Raw genomic sequence first — 23,911 nt, forward strand, 5'->3', positions numbered from 1 at the left:
AAAAACACAATAGTGTTTTGACTTCAATGAAATGCAAAAATAAGGTAAAACAAAAAGAACCTTGAATGGCTTTGTAGTTCTGATGTATTTTAGATGGTATCAGATACAAAACCTTTTCTATCATACTGTGCCATTAGTAAATACAACTATTCATTTTTTATATTTACACCCTTGTCCCAAAATGAAACACCAAGGGCCTATCTGTTCAAACCTCAAGACAGACCTGAGTTTGTGTCTAATTCTAGGGTCCCAGTCTAGAAAGTGTTTTGTGGTTATTCATAATCTCTAATCTCATTTATTGAATCATTGTACAAATATTCCCTCAAAAGCCATTGCATTTCTATGGGCAGCACCCCCCCCCCCAAAAGTACTAGCTGTATTTTTGAACTGTTGTAACTAATTCAGGATTATCTAAAAAGTGCTGTGAAGTATTGCCTGCTTTTATTTGGTCGGCCCTTCAGGAATGTCATTGGCAGAGCAGGCCAGCTGGTATTGCCTGGGGTTTTTCCTTCCCTTTCGTAACCCATTCTGGAGCTGAAGGTGTCCTGGCACCCTGCCCAGCGGGAGGGAACGAAAACAACCCCCTGGAAGTGACTTGTCGCTAGCAGAGGTGAGTGCTGAGGCAGGGCAGGAGCCCAGTGGCACAAAGCAAATGCCGAATGTAGTGACTGTCTCCAAGCCTTGTCTTGCCCATCACAAAACTCCCCAAAAGCTGCAGCCTCAACCTTTTCTCTCCCTGCCATGCACACGAATGCTCACAAATCACGCATGCGTTCTTGTCATGCATGCGTTCTTCCTGGGCTGTGCAAGACTGTCTCTAGTGACTGTTCTTGCAACAACTGGCCCCGACTCATCTTAGCACCTGCTCCTGCCTCCCCAACTCCCATGCTGATTTTCAGTTCACCCAGTCTCTTCCTCTTCTTATTCCTATGGCACCAAGTTGACCAAGTTGCTGGTTTGTCCACGCTGGCAACGTGATAAGGAGGTAAGAGCCTATTGATTCCCACTGACTGTCATCATCTGGCGCTGCAGATACGATGTGCTCTGCAATTCTGATGTCACTGCTAATCAGTGGTGAGCTATTTTACATATTAACCTGCACAGAGTATGGCTGTTTTGTCCAGTACTGAACCCATTTCAGAAACAGTTGCAGTCAATATGATGAGTGTGATGCCATTCCCATAAGCAATTGCCATACTGAGTTGGTAAATACCCCATTTATTTTTTTCAAGAAAGCAACATCAGCTCATGATTTCCAGCTATAAACTTTACAATACCAACATCAGCCTTAACATATTATATAATAAAATTTACATCAATATGTAAAAAGCTGCAAGTTAATGTTTTAAAAAATCATTGTCTTAGTGGTAATTACATTGGGGTTGGGGGGAAATCACTGCATGAAACATACAAACTTATTTTTAAAACGCTTTGAATCTTCCAAGAGTACAATTAAACATAAGCGTTCTTGTCAAAGTGCTTCGGTGGGGTTTTGTCTGGGACACTGTTGTGGACCTTTGTACGAGAAGACATCACAGATGTGGCTCCATTATATGCATACCCCCTCCTGAAAAGAAAAGAGAATCAACCATTTACAGCTCATCCTACAGACAGGTAACATCTCTGTATGCAAGCATTACAGCAATATAAAACTAGAAGAAATGTATAGGAAGGTACCTATAAATTTCAGGGGAGGGGGCAGGGGGGACATCTTCCTTGCCTCTGTGGTCTCATTCTGGTTTGACATTTCCCTTCCAGCATCTCTCTTTGCAATTCACTTTTATATAAACTCGTATCCCTTGTTCACAGCCAAGTAAATGAGGGCCCAATCATGAAATCTTTAGGCTGTGGCAGATCCTAGGTGAACAGTTACTCCCTCCAGCTGTGCCTCTTCATTATCACCCCTCTTCTGCTGCTGGAGGTCCCACTGCCACTGCCACTGTCCTTCACCTCTCTCACTTTTGATCTGATGATTTGTGATTAAATGAACTTGTCTATCCACATCTGTAAGGTGACCTGACCACTTTTTCTACATCAGTGAATGCATTTTTTCCAGCTGTAGTAAATTTATCAAGTATATATAACACAAGTATTTGTTCTGAGTCAATAGCTTTTCTTAATTACATTAATGATGGACACAGCATTATCCTTAAATCCCATTATATTCTTTCAGCCACACAATCCTTTTCTGAACCTCACTACAAAGTGTTTTGGAAAAGTAATCAAGACACATACATATAGTGGATACAAATGCGCTAGTATTGATTTATTTCAGTAAGTACAGCTTGTGTTTTACCTTGGAGAATTACTGTTTTCAGCTATTGAGAAGCAGAATATACTGCCACCAATTATGCAGAGTGAAGCTCCAGCCCATCCAATGAACAAAGCTGCTCCTAATTCATACCTGCAGGAAGTTAATAAATGGGTTTAACAAAAGAGAGCATGAATTTAACAGTTTTTCAGAATAAAAGAACTAAATTTTATTTTTTCCTGAATAACTTTCCATTGACATACGCTTTATTCATCGCAAAATCAGCAGCTCTGCTGTTCACCCATATTCTTTTCATTATTTCCCTCTTACTCAGGAGGCAAACTCTGTCCCTGCGGTACACTTGGGCAATGCTTATCTCCCCATGCAGCCAGCCGGGATGCCTGGCTTTTCCACATCTCCTCCTGGATTGCTTGGCTGCAGGGCTACGCGTTTCTTTGACCCATTTACAGCGCACAGCTCCTGTCCCTTCGGACCATTCCAGGTTTGTTCCCGCTGGCTCCCAAGCTGGACTAGGGCTTTCAGTGAGCCGGCGACTAGAGCTGCTGCCTACAACTCTCCTTAACTCTCCTCTCTGTCTCTCAGGATGTCTCTCCCTCCCTATCCACGCTCCGGCATGCTTAAAACAAGAGGTTTTTATACGCGTGTGCGTATATATATAATATGCATATGCAATATGTATACACACACATATGCAATATATGCATATACATATACAGGTGTATCTGATACATGCATATGCAGACACAGATATGCACATACATGCACGCATATGCAGATGCACATGTGTATACACATGCACCCGCGCGTGTGCCGGCAACTTTCTGCTTCTCTAGTCCCGGTGGCTGGCTTCAGGCTGGAAGACACCGCTCCCCTCCGAGCCCTTGGGCAGAGCTCCAGGTCACCAGCAACGGTCCCCTCTGCCACCCGGGGCAGCCACCACTTGTTTGCAGCCAGAAACTGCTCAGTTTGACTCCAGGAGGAGATGGTGTTGCTTTAGGAGCATTATCACACAAGGGTAAGCCCAAGTTTCTAAAGCAACAGTAGTAAATGACGGACAAGAAGGGCACGGGGAAGACATTCTTTTCCTCCCCCTGCTTGAGCTCAGCACTCATAACCTGAGCTCTGGAGCTTCAAGACGAGCGGCAAGCCATGGCTGCCACTTGTCTGCTCCATTCCCCGGCTCTTTGCCTGAGGTGCCGCTCTTTACAACACACTCAGGATGACCTGCATTAGACCGCAGGCCCAACAGCCTCGAGAGTCTCATATTCCTCAATATTAGGCCAGTGTCTTCTGCTTCTTCTTCTCTGCCCCAGTTCCTTCTTGAGGAAACCTTTATCTCATTCTGACTACTAGGATCTAGGTTGAAAACACAGGCCCCCGTCCCCCCATCCAGCCGCAGTTATCAGTCAGGTGGCCGTGCTGTTCAAGCCTTTGTTAGTAGGTTTATTTATTGTAAGCTCTAGTGAGGCAGCCGAATGACAGCCTCTGCTTGACAGCCTGCCTGTACAACTGAAAGACTGTGCAGTTGATTCCATGTGAACAGATCCTAACTTAACATTAGCTGAAATACATAACTGAAAACACTGTAAGCTGTTCTACAAAACTCGTCTTCACAAAGATGACACTGTGGAAACACTCAAAAATTGCCAGTGAACCTAGACACCCAGAAAATGATATAGCGACTTCTATAATAGGGGCAAATGCTGGCTGGAGAACAAAAAATCGCTTTTCCATGTTTTCTTGAGATTCCACCCAGAGGTAAAACACAGACTTTAAAAAAAAAAAAAAGTCGTACAGGGAGAAAAAGCCACACTTAGGATATCAGTGCTAGATGCTATGGACACCCAGGTTCAAGTCATTTCTGACTCGGGGACTTACTGCCAAAAAGAGAGGGAGCCATTACAGCTCAGAGGTAGGACACTTTGTGAGGGCTTGCTTCCCGGGGATCCCTCCATCCCCACAGGTATTGCCAGAGCACACCTAAGGTACGGGGACCAGGGCCAGGCTCCCCACAAATGTCAGCGCAGACCACCCTGGTGCTGCAGAACACAGCTGGACCAAGACCCAGGAAGGCTGTTGCTGCAACAACTTCCTTGCCAAGACCATTTGCCTAGAAAGGGAAACACAAGTGCGCTTCTGCATTTCCATCTAACAACATTAAACGGTTGGCCAGAGGCTAATGTGAGAGAGAGAAGGAGACCAATTGCCATCTCCCCTCCTGAAGCTCTTCACTGGTACAGAAAAGAAATCAAGGTTACATTGGGTTTAATTGGGTAGAAAAGGGTTACCTGACTGTTGCCTACTAGTTGGGAAAGAAGACATGGGGTCCGACCTTTGTTCTTGGGATTTTTTGTACTTTTTAAGCAACATTTGTTACTATAACATGTATAAACAGATTGCATATATGGATCCTTCTCGGGTGACTGCCACTGCTAGGTTAATGAGTGAGTTGCAGAGCTGGCCTAATTGGTCTTTCCTCCACAACTTTAAACAGATAAAATAACTTTCTGATTTACACTGGTGCTTATGAGGAAAACTTCAAATTTTCAGTTGCACATCAACCTGTGTATGGCTCCCTGGATTTTATCCAGTCCACCTTTTCAGCATTTAAGAAGCCAACCCTAACCTCCCATCAAAATCCAGTCTGTAAAAAAACAACCTTACCATACAAAAACCCCCTTACATACATTGGTACCTCCAGAAAAAAAAGAAAAAAAAAGGAGATAGGCTTTTTTAGAAGAAATTTCTGCACTTGCTGTTTTTCACTTCCCTCTTTATCATTAAAATCTTTGCAGGAAACCCCTCTCTTCTCTTCTTATAATTCTTGGTTGCAAGAACCAAAGCAGCCACTCTCTGAAGTCTGTGGCTGTGTATCCACTGTCTCCAATCAGTGAAATCAATCAGATTAGAGATCACTTACAGACCGCTGGCAGCTCAGGGGGGAGCAGGACATTGATGAATGGTGGTGACCGCTGAGGACTACAAGAATTCAGCTGCACAGAACTGAAAGCCACCTTCAACTACACTGACCAAGCAGGCTAAAAGCAGATTTTTTGCTGTAATCCAGGGAGGCAGAATTCAGTGAAAGAAAGAAAATACAATATGAGTATAGAAGAAAAATATTCTAGTTGTTACATACATTAGGACCATGAAGTAAAATTCCAAGCAAACCAGTGGAAGCTTCGTTAGCTGACTGGATGTCGGCATATGTAAAGGACATACCTACCTACCTACCTACCGAATCGGCACAACTACTCAAGGGAAATACACATTTTGAATGTCTAATTCTTATGATGCTCGGAAAATGAAAAATAGATTCAAATGTAACAGCAGGAGAGTGGAAAGAGGGCCTGTGTGGACTGTGCACAATCCATTCAGAGCCAAGAAAGCTGAAGGGAAACAATTCTCTACAAAAGAGAACGGGAAGTTCGTCAGATAATTTGGATAAACTAACCCCATTCATCAGTAAGAATGATCACGATTATGGAGTTCAAACTGTGGCAGGGACAAAAAGGATAAACACTGTAAGAGGGGGTTTTTTTAATTAAAAGTAGTAAATAGTTTCCTAAGAGAAGCTGTGGCACCAACGTTAGCAAGACAGCAAAACAGAAGCACAGATTTTCCCCTATTAGATGTGTCTGAATAAAAATGAAATCCACCTTGGCTGCAAGTACCAAGGCGTCCCATGCGGTCCCCAAGACTCTGCACGTGTTATTATGTAGGGTCACGCAATTCCTTTGGAGCTGTTTTAAATTGCAATGCAAACTATCACATCGGGACATACAGTCCAGCCTAAGATTTCTTTCTAAGTAAGGCGGGTTTTAGGGTGTCCCCGTGGTGCCTGTCGTTCCTCAGTGAGGTACGTAATTCAAACCTGAAGTCTCTTGGGCAACAGCTTTAGGCAGGTCTCTGATCCCTCCTGCACCCATACATAGTCAGGGTGCCTCTTCCAAATGCAGAAGGCCAGAGGGAAATTCTGACGGCTGAGATGACACTAAACATCTCGTGTGGTTTGTTTTCCACTAAGAGCATCTCAAGCCTGTCTTTGACACTGCCAGAATAACTTCACGAGAGAAACGTGCAGTAAAAGGTGAAAGGTTGAAACCCAAAGCAGCACCCTCTCTCAGTGAAGAGCCAATGCCAAATTTCCACAATATACCAGCAAAGCCATTAAATGCTTCTGCAATGCATATCAAAGTAAGAGTTCACAGACGGCAACGAAATACATTACTCCAACATATTTTACATTCGTTGAGAGAGAAAGGAGTCGAATGCCACCATTAGCTTCATCTGATGCAAGGTCATCACATGAGCTACATACACCGTGCGCAACTCAAATTACAACTTGTGGCTTTCCTCTCTGCTTTATCTTTGCAGTCGTGATTATGTGTCCCCACACCTGAGCTATGCTGGTTGTTCAGGAAAAAGGTAATTTCTGCAGAGGATGTTTTACTACCTTTATTTCGATATTTAAACCGGATTTCTCATTCCCTTGCAGTAAAACTCAGCTGTGAGGTCTGCCTGCTCTTTTGCAGCAGAAGAGCGTAGGAATACAGTGTAGGAAAGGGACTTCTGGCAACAACCACGGTATTTTTCACTAGGAACAGTAAGCCTGATGAATAATTAACTTCTGGCTATATAGCCAGACTCCATTTTCTTCACAATACCTCACATCCTTGTTTCTTATGGAGGCCTTTCAATCCTGTCCTTACCGTATCAAACAAGCAGAAACTATAGCAGAATTACGAAGAAAACTAATACGAACTTGTTTTCAAGACAGGAGAAGCTGTGTCAGCCCTACATGGATCCAATTAATGTTATTTATTCAGACTATTTTCTTTCTATCAAGGAGAAACGGAAAGGCTTAGGGTTCCTTACTGAGTCCTTACTTGGGTCTCAGGGAGATGTATACCCAATGCTTGACATATCCTGGGATCACCACCAAGAAAACTTTGAAATCCTTGTCTTTACAGATAACTTTACGTTATGTAAGAAGCCAAAACAGGAAAGTCTATGATGCTATAATTTACAGCCAATGTTTTCAGACTTGTTAGTTAAGACGTGAATCCAAAATCCAAGCACTGGTTCATGAATTGCTGTCCTTGTAGGTCCTGAGAACTTGCACAGCTTTAAAGGGAGTCCTTAGGGATGCTCATCATTTCTAGTGGATCCTGCCATTCTATAAACTCTCGCTCCCTTAAATTTAATTACATGTATAGTCAAAGCATTTATGTTAGCGCTTATATGATTGCGGGTTATGATAAGGTTTATGATCCAAATTTCAGTCAACTGGATCTGAAAATCTGTCAACAAAAAGTCCACGGACCCTGCCAAAACCTCTCTGTAAGAGGAGTCCAGATTGCACAGTGCTCAACACCTTTATGGAAACCACCTTCTATCAAAAGCTTAAGGAAATCATTTTCTTCCTTTCCTATCAAATGAAGCACCTAATGAGTGCCTCTGTCTTGTGAAATCCTTTTGCTGCATCTCTGATACAAACGCAAGCTTCACTCCTGATTAACCCCATCTGCTCTGCAGCAAGTGAGGCAGAACCCTGCCAAGCTGCGATAAGCCTGGGCACAAAGATTACAGAGCAATCACTGTACGGGGAGGTGTTCGTTCGTTAAATTTCAGCACACGGTTACTACAGTTGGAAAATATGATTAAATAAAACTGCAGTCCACTCTCCTTCTCTGCCCAACAGGAGAAGCACCTGCTCTCTGTTTAAATGGGTTCTGGTGCGCAGTATGAAACTTAAGGTCTACTTCTTTGAAAGATTTATGGGTATAGGAAAGTACTTACTTTTGTGCAACAAAAGAAGGATCAAAGAACTCAGACGTAATCCTGTTTGCATACAGGGAACAACTAGTCATAGAGCACAACCCTGAAAAGCATAAGACAAACCATTCAGTGGAGCCAGCAGAAGAGCTTTGGGCCTGACCCTGAAGCCAATGAAGTCATGGAGAATTGTGCGCGGATTTCTGTGGAAAAGAAACAGCTCCGGTATGACTTCAAATACCCAAACTTAGAGAAATAAGGTGTATTTACCAGAGAGTATGAAAATCAGTCCAGCTAAACAAGCTATTTTTGCTTTAGTCTGATCGGAGCCTCCGACTTTGGTACACTTCATCCCAACCAGTCCAAAAATGGCACCGAAGAAGCCCAGGCAGACGGCGGAGATCATCAGTCCTCTGCAGGCTTGGATGTAACCTGTGGCGAGAAAGAGTAAGGCTAATGTGAGAACTGGGACCACAACGGGTTTCACTGTAGCTCCTCTCCCTCTGCGCAGCGTTAGGCATTCACTATTGCAAACCGAAGCAGACCTTGGCTGGAGTAATGTCACCTTACCACTGAGTGTATTCTCCTAGGTGATGTATGCCCTTCTCAGGGCATCATCACCTGAGCCCAGCTCCTAAGAAACATACTGTGGTATCCAGGGCTGCAAAAAATAATCCTGTGGAATTGCGTACAGTATCTGCAACAGGGTGTACCATGAGGTTTTGAAGAGCAACTCCACGTGGTCTGCACAGTGGCTGTCACAGGTTGCGGAGCCACTCTGCGCACACAAAGCAAGTCTTGCATGTCAGTCTTGTTGTGCGTGTGTGTTTCGGGTGCAATACGACTGGCAGCAGATTGGCAGCACTGACCCTGGCCGGGGTCCTGGGCCTGCCTGGGCATGTCACCGATTTGATCTGGACCCAAGAAGGCCCTCATTCTGCAAGGAAGTCAAACGTGCTGAGCTTCATGGACAGCAGTAACCCTTTGAGATAAAACAAACTACTGCCATACTTAAGCCTGGACAAATGTGGCTGGCTTCAGCCACACACAATTTTGCTGTGCTGGCTGAGGCTGCTCTGAGCTGGACCTCCCAGGGGCACGGCCTTTCAGCAGGACAACGGGTTGCTTGGCCTCTTCTCCCTTCCGAGAAGATCTTGTAATTGAAAGACTGTGATAACCTCATATCACTGTTTACAGGGTGGAGCACTGCAATCTTACACAGCTGAATAACTATCACAGATGTTTTTCTTCATAACCTGTTGTTACATCTCATTTAAAATGAAAATGTACTTCCACTATTAGGGTATTCATTCTTTTCGCTGTGATCTCCACTGGGTGGAAATGTTGAGAGCTAAACCACATTTTCATTGCCTATTACACCAAATTTTACATAATAACAAATAAACAAAAAAACCCAACCTGCATAAAAGTCTTTAATATATAGGAAATTAATATATTGCAACAGGAACTAGAGGACATCTAATGAAAACAGAAGGCAGCAGTTTCGAAACAAAAAGTGCACATGTTCACATAATGAAGTTGTGGAACTCCTTTCCACAGGGTATGTGGATGCTAAAGGTTTACAGAGATTCAAAAAGAGACTGGATACATTAAAGAGAAATCTGTGTCTGGGTGGCAGGTCTTTGAGCTGCAGGTGGCCATCACGGATGCTTGGCTGCCTTCTGCTCTCCTCACTGCCACCCACTTTGGCCACTGCTGGAGGCATATCAGCTCCAGGATGACCGCTCTGTGTTGGAACAGTATTTTTAAAAAACCCATTGATTCACAGCTTTGAGCAACAAGGAGCACACAAGAAGCACTTCGTACCACGTAACACCCCGTTTTATCAGTCCTACCGAATTTCGGTGCTGTGCCGCACGTCTGCGAACGCAACCTACTGCCATTTATCTACATCTGCTGGCATGCATACAGACTTCTTTCATTTGCAACATGCTTCTGTAGCCCATCTGCTAAAGAAATACAATAGTCAATGAAATGACTGTAGCTGTCGTACGCCTCTCATGTTGGAATATAAGAGAGAGAGTAATTTGTGCCCGTTGAAGTGTCTATCACATGTTAAGTCTGAACTATAAGGTAGACTCCTATGGTAGAAGGACGAGCCACCCTCTGGAGAAACCTCCTATTCTCCATTCGTGATAAATGAAGCAGAGAGCCTAGGGTGACTCACAGTGAACAGCCAGATTGCGGTTACCTAAAATCAGGTGAGATGACCACCTTTCTCACCCAACTGGGCACAGTAAAATTTCTTCAACAGTGACATAAAACCGTACTCCCAAACAGTTCAGTTCAAACTTGGGTGACAGGTCCACCTCTGCTGTTGAGTCAAACCCCCTGTTCTTACTCCTTTTTCTTCACTCGCGCAAAACCCAAGGGATGTCAGTAGGAAAAGGGCTTTATGAAGATTTCAAAAGGTGGTTCTTAGTTTATAAAACCCAAGTCTGAAGAAAGCAGTCTTGCTTTGTTAATTTTTGCTATAGGCATGGAAAAGTTGGCTTTTACTACTTTTGACGGTGTGTAAGGTATTTCTTGTAGCACACAGGTAAAGCGGGAGATGAAGGCTGGCAAGGAAGCTATTATTTTTGACAGGTCCAATTTATTGACACTGTTAGTAGCTAACTGACACATTAAAGTGCTGAACCATGAACATATTTACCCAGAGGTCCTCTAAACTTTTATTTATGTCTGAACCTCCTAGGAGAAACAGTAAATATTCACCCCAACCAAAATAACCAGCATATGCTAGGAACCACACAGCTGAAATTCAGCTGTTCCTGAAGGTCAATACACAGTTTTAGAATAGGCAGAGGGTAGTGAGACAGCAAGAAATAATTAACTCACTCAACCAGAAATCATTTTCAATTATAAACAGCATGAGGTGGAGGACCACTCAGTTCTGCTGAATGAATAACCTTCCTCACTAAATATTTCACCGAATTGGGCAGGCCAGGCACAGCGGGACTTGTTTCAGCTCGCCACAGCAATCACCCAACTGGCACACATTTTTAAAACAAAATATATGAAAAAAATTCACAATCTACACCAGTAACGTAGAAGAGCAGAAGACTCTGTTTGTTAGGCCCACTAGGTTGACTGGAGCATTAGGAAGCATGAAAGGGCGAAATCAACCTTTTCACCAAATCCAGCCTCCTATTGCTTGGACCCTATGTTAAAACTATGTATAGCATTTGGCTGTAAGAGTAATTAAACCTTTTCTTTGCTTCCTAGAAAGCAAGAACATTACGTTGCTTACCAAGGCTTATAATGCAGAGAAGTGTAAGGGGGAGCTGCCTATTTCTTCACACTCCTCCACTCAAGACCAAAGAGTGTCCCCTTTCCAAATATTTATTGTCTGTGTTTGCACCAGCTCCTGTAGGAAGCTTGCCATGTGCACGTTGACCACCCAAATGAAGCTCCCAAGCAACAAAAAGCCGTATGTTTTAAACAGACAAGCAGACAAACACGCATTACTCATAAAGTCATGTTGAGCAGCATTCCAAGAGAAACCTATTTCAAGGTGGGTTTTTTTTTTTAAAACAAATGGTTTTTTTGTCTTGCATTCAAATTAATCTTGTTAGATCTTCATCTTTCTTGCCTCACTGCTCTCACGCTTGCCTCTCATGCTCACAAAGAGTTAGGAGGAATTCGTATATTCATATCATATGACACTCAGAAAAAAACCATATGCAAAGTTCTGGGGACTGTCACTTTCACAATAAATGCCTCCGGTGGCATCTTGCAGTCTGCATCACGTGAAGTGTAAGAGGTTGCCTTACAGATACAGCACAGATTCCTTCTAAAAGTACACACCCATTGCTTTTGTATGCTTTTCTAAGCTCTAATACCCTCTTTAGCTCATAAGTAAATTTTTGTTCAGCTCTGATCTTGCAAAAGGTCATCAGATCCACTGTTGGAAGCACAGTAACTGATACATCCTCTTTTGGGGAGGTGGTTTCATCACTAAGTTTCCACCTATGACCAGTAGCACATAAAAGTAAACCCAAAATGACTGTAAGTCCCACAGACAGCAAGAACACTTTTGCTTGCATACAGAATGTGGGGCTGAGCCCTTAATGAGGGTTGGCCAAACTGATTTCTTCTACAGGAATGCATAAAGGTGGAAGGGCATCACATGCCATTTTCTCGGGTGGCCACTCATGTGGAGTGATGGCCTGAAAGCCATCAGGGCAGCCCCACTGCCATGCCACCCTACAGCAATCTGGGGGGCACAGTCCAAGACCACTCCATGCAAACCAAAACAAGGGTAACGGGGAACCGTCTCCAGATCACTCCTGACCCAAACTACGACATTGCTTCTGTAGAAGGAAGGACTTCTGCACCTCACAGGAGTGCCCCAGGAACCAGCATGGCGATACCCTGATTTCTTGCCCCCTTGTTTTGCCTCTGATGCGCTGGTGGACTTGAGCAGTCTCTCCAGACAAGAAGTCTGGCAAAACTCAGAGGTTTCCGATTTGACAAAAAAACATTTCTGTAGAAGAGGAACTGCCCTGCGAGGCAAATCCTCTCCAGTTACGTGAGCAAGGAGTGGAGTGGAGCCACCGTTCCCCAGGACGACAAAAAGAATTCTAGTAATTTCCCAGTCCTGCCCTACCATTTCGAGGAGAGCAACACGTTATCCCTACATGTATCTCGGTAGGGTGTTTCTGCTCACAAACACTTCAGGGAAAACGGGAAGCCAGATCTGCCCTTTTTTGTGTCTTCCGAGTCCCCCACCTGAGGATGGAGTGAGGAAGTTCCCCTGTTCCCGGTGACAGGGAATGGGATCCAACTTAGCCACATAAGTCTGTGCAAAGAGGAAAGGAGAGGCTACTTGAGGGCCGAGGCAGATTCAGCTTCATGCTGACATACAAATCCTTCTAAGCCATGAGTGACGCACTGCAACCCTGAAGTACGCTCCTGCACCGGGGAAGGGTTAGGGCAAAAAGGGGACATACCCCCCCACCCGTCAGGAGGTAACGGGTTCCCAGCAGAGCCCGTAACTGCAAGCAGGGGAGTCTGAGCTAGGCTAGCTACTGAAAGCACCGCCGGTTGTGGTGGCTGCCCCTCCGCCCTGCCCCAGCTCGCCTGGCCTGTGCTGTGGGGGGTTACGTGACTCTCTCTCCAGCCTGCCTTTCATCCACATTGTGCCTGGGTACCAGGATCTGGCCCCGCAGCATTTAGAGATGTTACTGAGAAACACTGAAGCCAAGCTTCCTTCCACTACCGGTAAACTATGTGGCCAGCAGGGTGGCATAAGGCCCTTCCAGATGTGCATTTCAGATTCACTTCTGTCCAAAGTGAGTTAGTGCTCGGATGGCTGTTTCACTGTGCAGCAGGTGCCTCACAAACTCATTCCTTGAGCAAGTGGAACGTGTTACCCAAGGCACAAGGTGTCCCAAACTTGAGTTTGGAGGAAGGGGTGGTAAGGACTTTGCTGTCGTGTTTCTTCTTCTTTTTGGAATTTTACGTTCTTCTTATTCTGAAAGCAGATTAACCCAGAACTAAAAGAACAGCTAAACAATAGATTCGGTGGATCCCAAAGGTTACGCGCTGGTGATCACTCTGTGCCCGCCTGCACACAGACCACAGCTCCTTGCCCAAGCCTGGAACCCACATTCTCGGCTGCTACACTTGGCCGTAGGGCCACTGATGCTAACAGAGTTGAGCCAGCTCTCCCCCCGCTCCGGAGGAACCGGCAAACCCCTCTGCCACCATGGGGCTGGGTCCAAAGAAGGTCTGGGGAATGGTGCTTCTCCATCCGAGGGAAGCATCCTGCAATAGTGATGTTTAAGGGTTGCCTGCCTTACCTCTTTTTAGTATCTTGACCTCCTTTGGCCCTTTGTACACACACAGGTTAAAGGTTTTCTGATATTGGTATCAATTAGCTTCATGATAATATTAATCCCTGTTATGATAATATTAATCTGCGTTTTGATAATATTAATCCCTGTCTTGATACTATTAATCTCTGTTTTGATAATATTAATCTCTGTTAGTGATTTGATTAACAGACTTTCTTTTCCTTTTAAACAAACCTTTCACACAAAAACCCGCTCCCAGGCTCCAGTGCAACGGGAGTGTCTGGCCAGACCACGGAGTGTAGACCTGATTTTTTGGGAGTATCAAAGGCACTGGGGCCCTGTATAGTTTATTTGTCTACGACCATAAAAACTTGGAAAAGGTGCCATCATTTTAAACACCGTTCTTCCCTTTCTTTACAGCCACTCCAGAGGCTATAAATGGATGCCATCTGCACTTTCCCTGTTTCTACCAGCCACAATCAGTACGGATTTATCAACTAAAAGTTTAGTCGTAAAGATTTCCTGCAGCGACGCAGTTTCCCACAGTAGGGCTTCCTTAAAGGGCAAAAATGTTTCCCCTTAACCAGGGAATTTCTTCAGCACCAACTCAGTCTTTGGTGTCAGGCACTCCAACAAAACTCTCAGCTTTGCTTCAAAATAACACTGCCCTAAACTAAGCCGAGCTATACATGGCTTTCGCATACCTTTGCATCCCTTACTGCCCCAAGCGTTTACGCTGTCATTTATCAATGAAGCAACTACATCCGAGTTAATAAGCGCTTAGCAAAAAAAGCAAAGGAACATTAATTCAAACAAAATGACGCACAGGCTTGTTCTTCTCCACCGGCCGTTGCACGGCTGGCAAAACCATTAAAAAAGAGGAATGTCACGACAGTCGGAAAATAAATCGGGGAGGAAAATTTGCCTGCATTCTTCTTGCGTCAAATCCCCACGCACGGAGTCTGCGATGGGGAAAAAAAGCAGGTAGCGACAGCCAGAGAGGCCAAAAGGGACACTTAGGCCCGAAATACCATCTCAATCGGCGGGTGTTAGGGGAAAAAACCCACTTCCACCGGTGCGTGCAAGCAGCGCGCTGCCTCCTGCCAGGGGACGCGAGGGCACTCGCCCACGAGCCCGCGTGGGAGCCGCCTCCGCCGGGGCCCCCGCCGCCCCCCGGCCCCGCTCGGCGCGGCCCGAGCCCCCCGCTCCCGCGGCCCCGCCGAGGCGCATCGCCCGCCCCCGCCGGCTGCGGGGCCGGCCCGGGAGGAGCCCCGGAGCCCCCGACTCGCACAGACCGGCACGGGGGGGTGGGGGGTGTTGGGGTGGGGGTCAGCGGGAGCCTGACCGTCCAGCGCCAGCATGGATGGGAAGTCCTTGCAGTTGGAGACGCCGGTGGAGTCGGTCACGCAGGTCTTCCAGAGGTTGGCCCAGAAGGTGGCGGTGGTGATGACCGTGCCGTCGATGGTGGACACCTTCCAGTAGTCGGTGGGCAGCGTGGAGGAGACCAGCACCCAGCCCGAGATGGTCAGCAGGAAGGCGATGATCTCCGCCGACGTGCTCGCCATGGGCCCGGCAGCAGGCAGCGGGCAGGCAGCGGGCGGGCGGGCAGGCGGCGCGGAGCCGCGGCGGCGGCGGCGGCAGCCCGGCAGCGGCGGAGTCCCGGCGGCAGCGGCGGAGTCCCGGCGGCAGCGGGCGGAGCGGAGCGGGGCGGCGGCGGCGGCGGCGGCGGCCGCCCCGGGCCGCGCAGCCCAATCAGCAGAGGGAGCTCCCGGCGGCCCCGGGGCCGGGGCCGCCCCCGCCCCGGCCCGCCCCGGCCCGTCCCGCCCGTCCCGGCCCCGCGGCGCCGCGCCGGGGTCCCCCCGGCCGCGCCCGAGCGGTGCCGGCAGGCGGGCGGGGAGGGCAGCGCTGCCCCCGGACGGACCCCGGCCCCGCAGCCCGGCGGCGGCGCGGCACGGCGGGGCAGCGCTAAAAAAGAGGCGCGGAGACAAACAACCCGCGGCGGGGCTGTGACGAGGCTTGAGTTGCTCCTTCCCCTGCCGGTGAGCGGCGCAGGGCACGGGGCAGCGCGGCAGCGGCTTGGCTGGTGCTCCCGTAGCGTTTTCTCGGTAGTTTCAGGCTCGCGTCGCTTTCTGCACGCAGGCATCCCCCCGCCCCCCCAACATGGCCTTGCCAGAGGGGTAGGTTTGAGCAAGGCTCGTAGAACACGACCCTACCGAGCGCTCCATAGCCGTACAAGGAGGCAAGCTCTTGAAATACGTAGCAAGGTTTTTTAAGCCTCTGCATTTCAGCTGGCCTCCTCTTACTGTCCGGCCGCAGACGATACAGCTTTTAGTAGCTGGGTTTGCAGTGTGAGCTGATGAACTTGGGATTTTCTACCTCAGTCTTAATGCACTGGCATTCGAGGCTGCAGCTCGCAGGGGTAAAGTTATCCACCGCAGCTTCTCCTCGTGTTCAAAGCTGTTTACTTTCCACATCAGTAGGATATTTGCCATTGATGTGGAAAGTACACTGCCGGTCTTTCCTTTCCTCCTATTTATTTCAAAACTATTGTTATATTTTCTAAACCTTTTTGCCAGATGGGCAATCACTGGAGGATTAAGAAACCACATTTACATCATTATTCTTACGATGAATGCTCTTTGGTTTTGCCATGTGGACACAAACCCGGATGTAATCACCTTATACACATTTAAAAAAAAAAAGGAAAAAAAACCAGCTAGAGTTAGGTGTAGCCTTGGATGTGGGTCAGAGCTCGATGGGAACAGGCCGTTTGTTGATCTGTTAATGCCCCGGCAGGATAAAATGGGGTCTGCAGCCGCGTTTACTGATGCAGTGGCTCTCTGCCCGCTCCCGGCCTCCTGGGTACCCTCCGACTGGCAGGTGACACACACAGGCACTGGCAGGGAAGAGGGAGAGGGGAAAGCAGGTGGTAGGCTTGTTTGCACAGGGGCATCGGGCGTGCAGTATGCTACAGCTCCCGTTCAACCTCTGTGCCAAGATGTCCTCTCCTCTCTTCTCGGGAGGGAAAAGAGAGAGAAAAGAGAGAGAAAGGGTCTGGCTGTGGGTGAGCCCCCCTCCACTATGGTGTTGGAGAAGTGCTTCTGAGTCAAGATCTGGGCATGGTCGTAGATCCGAGTCTCATCTACATGACGTTATGATCTATTTATCATAGGGCAGGGCAGCAGAAAGGAAAAAAAAGTTGGTGTTTTTTTAATATATTTTCCCCCATCATAGCACTTTGAGGTCTTGCAGACTGGACTTCTTTTGGTGGTGGAAAGCTAGGTCAATCCATGCAGCTATCAGCTGGGATCTAATCCAGTCTGAGGTAGGAGACTTGAGTCCAAGTCTGGGTCATCGTGTTTTCTTGATGTGGGGAGCTCACCTATTCTTTTGTTGATAAAGCAGCTTTGGTTGGTGTAAAGCTTGTTGAATCCAGGGACTGGTGTCTGGGCAAATTTTGGCCAGGGCCCATCAGAAGTTTTCAGTGTGCTGCCAAACTATAACCAGGAGGCTGGAGCGAGTGTTGAAGGATAGGAGCACAGCCTGGGGACTTCTAGGTCCGAGTTTGAGCCCCGGGGAAGAAGAGGAGGAGGAAGAGGAGCTTCCTTACAAGCATAGGCACCCCTTCCCAGAGGGGCTGTGGAAGGGACAGGCTGGGTGGGTAACCCTGCTGAACCTGCTGTGGGCTCTGGCTGTGATCTCCAACAACCAGTTCTGGTGTCCCAGACCACTCTGCTTTCAACAGAGCTGGACTTTGGCTGCGATGTGCAGTGTGGATCCATGTCTCTCTGACCTATCTACTCCCAGGGACTTCAGAGAGAGCCCATGCAGGTGGCTTAGGACAGAGGAAGTTAATTCCACCCCAAACCCACTCTGCCTGTGAGGAAGGACCCATCAAGCAGGGCTAATTTATACGTTCATTCCCTTGTAAACCCCGTTTTATCCAGAATGACGTAAAGTGGCCTCAGCGTACATGAGAACCAGGCTCACTTCAGCTTCAGGGAAAGGCTCCTCTTTTCTACTCCTGACATTGCTGCTTCTGAGGATGTTTATGTTACTAGCCCAGTTGCTACTATCTTTCTCATCTAAAATCAAAGCAAGACGTTGAGCTTCTGATCTCATCTGTGGTGGTGTAAACCCAAAATGACATCGTGCGTAGCTGAGTATTCACCCCAGGTTGGAGGGTAAGGGAAGTTGCAAGAGACACTCTTCCCCTGTGGCATTTTCTTTGTGTTGGCTGGGATCTGCAGGGATTAGACGTTGGAAAACATTCATCTGCGAGGCTGTGTTTCTCCCCTTACTACATTTTCAGCTTCTCTCTCTTGTGCAACTGCAAGTCCCTCTGTCGTGAGCTTAACTCAGATGTCTTCCAGCTTCCAGTTTTCCAGAAAATAATGGTCCCTTTTCTCCCCGTTGCTGTGGTAGGAACTTAATATCCATATGAAGACATGCCTATAACTCCCTTCAATCTCTTTCTTCCTCCCACCATAGCTCTGGCTTTGGCTTTGCTTACTTGGCTTTCTTAGCTATTTTTAACTCGTGTAGTAGAGTGAAAGACTTGGCCTTTGCTTTGTTTCTTGTTCCTGTGTTTTGAGACAAGCTATGACTCGGGAATTTTTTTGAAGTTCCTCAGACCACTGTGGGACAGATTCCTGTTTTTTTTCTGTACATAAATTGATCAGATTGTTGCATTAACACAGTTTTGTGCTGGGTCATTTGAATGAGTGTGGATTTATTCCCTCGGACTGGGAAAGAAAGGTGCTCACACCTTTTTGTAAGAAAACTAACCCTTGTGCTTCATTTTTTGTGGCAAGTCTCATTGGCTCTTGGGCATAAAAATGGCATTTTGGAGGGAATTATTAGTAAGTGTTTAAAATAGACTATTTCAGTTGGAAGGCACCTACAACGATCATCTAGTCCAACTGCCTGACCACTTCAGGGCTGACCAAAAGTTAAAGCATGCTGTTAAGGGCATTGTCCAAATGCCTCTACAACACTGACAAGCTTGGGGCATCGACCGCCCCTCTAGGAAGCCTGTTCCAGTGTTTGACCACCCTCTCAGTAAAGAAATGCTTCCTAATGTCCAGTCTAAACCTCCCCTGGCCCAGCTTTGAACCATTCCCATGCGTCCTATCGCTGGATCCCAGGGAGAAGAGCTCAGCACCTCCCTCTCCACTTCCCCTTCTCAGGAAGCTGTAGAGAGCCAGGAGGTCGCCCCTCAGCCTCCTTTTCTCCAAACCAGACAAGCCCAGAGTCCCTAGCTGCTCCTCATAGGACAGTCCTTCCAGCCCTTTCACCAGCTTTGTTGCCTTCCTCTGGACACATTCAAGGACCTCACATCCTTCTTAAATTGTGGGGCCCAGAACTGCACACAGTACTCCAGGTGAGGCCGCACCAACGCTGAATACAGCAGGATAATCACCTCTCTTGATGGGCTGGTTTTGCTGTGTTTGATGCACCCCAGGATGTGGTTTGCCCTCTTGGCTGCCAGGGCACAGGGCTGACTCATATTGAGCCTGCTGTCCACCAGCCCCCCCAGACCCCTTTCTGCAGGGCTGCTCTCCAGCCATTCCTCTCCCAATTTATACTTGTCCCTGGCATTACTCCATCCTAGGTGCAGAATCCAGCATTTGGACTTGTTAAATTTCATCCCATTAGTCATAGCCCAGTGCTCCAATCTATCGAGATCCCTCTGCAAGGCCTCCTGTCCGTCAAGAGAGTCAACAGCACCTCCCAGTTTGGTATCATCAGCAAACTTGCTAATGGTGCATTCAACTCCTGCATCCAGATTGTTGATAAATTTATTGAACAGGACTGGCCCCAGAATTGAAGCCTGAGGAACACCGCTGGTGACTGGTCACCAGCCAGATGTAGCCCCATTCACTACCACCCTTTCAGCTCTGCCCTTCAGCCAGTTCTTCACCCAACGCACCGTGAACCCACTCATCCTACAGTTGGATAACTTGTCCAGAAGGATGCTGTGAGGGACAGTATCAAAAGCCTTACTAAAATCCAGAAAAACTGCATCCACCGCCTTCCCTTCATCCACTGGGCAGGTGACCTTATCATAGAAGGATATCAGATTAGTTAAACAGGACTTGCCTTTTGTGAACCCATGTTGACTGTGCCTGATGATAGCATTGTTCTTTAAATGCCTTTCAGTAATACCCAGCATAATTTTCTCCATAATTTTTCCAGGAACTGAGGTTAGACTAACAGGTCTGTAGTTTCCTGGGTCTTCCCTCACACCCTTCTTGTAAATTGGAATAACACTGGCTAGCTTCCAGTCAGCAGGGACCTCCCCAGGCTCCCAAGAATTTTAAGCTACATATATTTTACAAATCAGAATGGAATATTAATAAATAGTTGGATTTTTATAATGTACAAAAGTTTATTATATTACTATGTACAAAAGAGTCCTTCAGAAATGGTTTTGCTCTCAAGTCTGAAATACAGGATATTATTTTAGCTCTTGCAGGATCAAAATCACAAGCAATCGTTATTGCCTCATAAGTTAAACACTAGATGACAACAGCATTTGTTCTGCAGCCAGGATAAGCAGGCTAGGGTCGTCATGCCTTTGTCCCGGAGTAATTTTTCTTGTAATTTTACTATGCATAGGTTGGGCAACTTGAGACTCTTTCCTGGCTCTGCTGTGTTATGATTTCCAGGGTGCCCAGAGCACTTGTGCAAAAGAAAAAACCCCCAACTTTATTTTTCTAAGGCTGAAGGACAACTTCCTTGTTTGCTAGGGTTTCCCTGAGAATTTGAATATTGAAAAGGTAAGGCAGACATGCGGGGAATATAGACAGGCTTGTAAGAGCATCATCACCTGGGCAAGGTCAGGTCTGCTGTCAGTGATAGATCTGGAGAATACACCTCAGCTTCGCGTATGCATTAGAGGAGATTAACACAACTGTAAAATGAGGAGGCTTGCACGGTGTTCTGCATTGCGCAGAACAAAAAGTGCCGCCTAAAAAATGAGCAACCAGATCCTCTTCTCCAAAGGAGAGTAGACAAAGGAATGTTTCTGTGTCGCCTAAAAAAAAAAATCCATCAGAGTGGGAACATCAGTTAATAATCACCAGTCCTTGCCGGGGTCGCCACCGTTGTTTTCCTTAAGCTATCAGAAATGGAATTAAATTAAATTACTGCACATCCTTTGTAAACTGCCAGGACAAGAATGATTTTAAGTTATGTGGTTCATATAGTATGTAACAAAAAGTAAAAAATTAATAGGAAGTGACAACCCAGAGCGTTTTAAAGGAGTGAAAAATTGCATTCCATGAGCCAATAAACTTTCCCCTCTCCCATTCTCTGCAGTGCATTTGGACATTACAGACTTTGTTTCTTGACACCGAGATTAATGCATTATTTCTTTTTTTTTTTTCAGCTCGGCTTAATTTTGTTGAAAAAAGCCTGTGTTGTTCCCTGAAAGTTTGTAATACAATGCTTTTAAAAATAGATATAACCTGTTTAACAAACTAAGCAGGAAATGTGAAGAAGTGCATCTCCTCCTTTACTGGAGGTGCATTCCACCTGGCCAACAGCACAGGTGCAGCTCTTGGCGTTCAGAAGTCGCCTCCACATCAAATTAAGTTTTGCTAAACCCAGGCAGGTCACAGTGGAAGGGAGGGAAACTTTTGGACTGATTTTTAGAATATGTGGCCCTATGGAATGTGATTTAGAAAGTGTTTGCAAAATAAAAGAATACTGTATCTAATGGAATTTAAAAGGATTTAATCGAGGTGGGAGGCAGATAAGCAAATGCCTTTCCAAAGCAGCCTGTGTTCAGAAGCGATCCTTGCAGTGAGCCATAAAGATGAAGAGGTTGAGTCCTGACCGGTGGCTGAGCTGCAGGCCAGGGTTGAGACCTTGATGCTCCCGGAGCGGGAACGTTTTCCCACCGAGCGTGTCCTCTGCCCTCGTGTGCCGCAGCCCGTCCCTGCCGTTTCCTGAGCACTTGGTAGATCTGGACCCGAGGAGTCTGTCATCTTTTATGGGCACCAGGATAGCTCCCCGTCGCAGGACTCGGAGAAGCTGGAGCCAACCCTCTGGGAGGAGCGCAGCACCAGGACAAGGGGCCTGAGCTGGAACATTCCCATTAGGTATTAGGAAAAAATTTTTTACTATGGGGATGGTCAAGCGCTGGAGCAGGCTGCCCAGAGGGGCTGTGGGATCTCCCTCCATGGAGATGTTCAAGACTTAACTGGACACGGCCCTGAACAAGCCCATCTGATTACACATGTTTTGGACTAGATGACCTCTGGAGGTCCCTTCTAACCTGAATTATTCTATTACCCTACGATTTTGTTACCTCGCTGAAGCCAATAGAGTAGCACTGGGATGCATTTGGCTTATTAGAGCTCTAAGCGGCGCACTGGTGCACTAACGATTACATATTATATGTTATGCTCAGAACATGATTGCATGTGGTCCCTGCTACCCTGTTATTTAGCCCACATGCTGAAATCTTCTTTTCTCACAGAGGTATATTTCAGTTCATAACAGCGGTACATTTAACTACTTTTCCAGCTGTTTACACATAGGGAAATTTTTCCAATGGTCATCCTTTTTTTTTTGAGGATACCTCTGCATATGCTAAAGAAAACCCAAAGTGGGGAGCATGGCACGGAGGCCGTTAGCTCTGCCAGTGTAATACCCATCCCGAGACAGCGGAGCGGGGTTGAGAAGAGAGGAGCTTCTGAAAAGAGGGACTCATTTCCCGAGTGGATGTGAGCAGCAGAGATGATAGGTGTGTGCTTCAGCTAAAGGGGGGTGGTCGCAACTGGAGGCAGCGGTGGAGGAGATGACTCGGTGTGAGGTGGCTGGCGGGCATGGCAAAGGCCCTGGAGGAGGCAGAAATAAGCCATGGGAGATCATGGGCGAGGGGTGATAATTTACAGCATGCTCTTTGTACCTAGCCCTGCTTAGGTACCAGCTAGCCCTCAACACAAATTTGTCCCAGTTTCCAGTTGGGAGGAACGGGAGACAGGTGAAGGTGAGGGTTATGCTTTATGCCTTCCCAGCAGTATCCCTGTCTGCAAGGAAGCTCTTCCCCATGCCCTCCTCCAGTTCCTCTCTCCGATTCCCACAGCAGCCCCATATTTACTCAGAGAAGGGTTGTGTCACCAAGAGGGTGTTGTGGTTTACCATCTCGGGCCTCACTGTTTATCAGGCACCGGTTGTCCTGGCCAGTGGCACAGAAAGATTTCATTTACCCAACAGCATGAGAACCACAACCTGGAGCAAAGCAGCTTCTGTAGCATGACTTAATCTGAGAGCAAATGGGCTGGGATCAAAAAAGGTCACGGTGACAAAGTGGAGTTGAAAGCTGACTTAGATCAACATGCTCAAGCAACTCAGAAACAAAGGGAATAAAGAAATAATATGTGACTTTTTTTTGATCAATACAGATTCAAAAAATTGATAAACCGAGGTTGAAATTAGCATGCATTCAATCCATCAGCAATACTGCTTCTTTTGATCCTACTGGTTTAATTTGGTTTCTAAAGTGGTGTGTGTATTTGAAGTAGAAGTGATAGCCAGACTGATTTGACAGACGTGGGTAAAACCCTCTAGTGAAAAGGGGGGCTGCCTGCAGAAGCTCTTGGATAAAGAGGACAGATTTAAAATCAAATTTAAACTTGCTGAGCTTAAGGAACCACAAATAAAACTGACAGTAATGAGATCTGAGGAGAAAAAGACCCTTCAAAACATAGATGCCAATGGGAGCATGCATGTGCTGGGGGACATGGTCAGGTTCCCCCTGTCTTCCCGTCCTCCGAGAGCACTGCCTTGTCAAAAATCAAATGGATCAAATGCACTTGGAAGCTTTTTAGTGTACCGAGCAGTGCTTTGGCTCATTTTGTGTGCAATTTGTGTGCAGCACGGGGTCTTCCTATTCCTCAGTGCAATGTCGTGCCCCCACGCTGACGCTCGAGAAAACAGTCTGCCAGTGTGTACTGCATGTAGTAAATGAAGCAGTCTATTACCTAGGAGAAAATTCATTTGGACTGCTTATTTTTGCTGGGTCACAGTC

General features: G+C 46.7%; 1 protein-coding gene across 2 annotated transcripts in view; it reads right to left on the reverse strand.

Moving 5' to 3' along the window:
• Positions 1-1,266: 1,266 nt before the first annotated feature.
• Positions 1,267-23,911, reverse strand: part of CLDN10 (claudin 10) — a 63,811-nt gene continuing 41,166 nt past the window's right edge. The window contains exons 1-5 of one of the 2 annotated variants that reach the window (XM_072853967.1): positions 15,215-15,520; positions 8,321-8,482; positions 8,075-8,156; positions 2,297-2,404; positions 1,267-1,567 (exon numbers count right to left, since the gene is read on the reverse strand). In XM_072853967.1, the coding sequence (XP_072710068.1) occupies positions 1,453-1,567; positions 2,297-2,404; positions 8,075-8,156; positions 8,321-8,482; positions 15,215-15,434 (687 nt within the window). In that variant the 5' untranslated portion in view covers positions 15,435-15,520 and the 3' untranslated portion in view covers positions 1,267-1,452. Of the gene's footprint in view, positions 1,568-2,296; positions 2,405-8,074; positions 8,157-8,320; positions 8,483-15,214; positions 15,521-23,911 lie in introns of those variants that run through there. The other variant, XM_072853977.1, reaches the window with a different exon arrangement.

Source organism: Ciconia boyciana, chromosome 1, assembly GCF_034638445.1.
Source record: "Ciconia boyciana chromosome 1, ASM3463844v1, whole genome shotgun sequence".
Classification (NCBI taxonomy): domain Eukaryota; kingdom Metazoa; phylum Chordata; class Aves; order Ciconiiformes; family Ciconiidae; genus Ciconia; species Ciconia boyciana.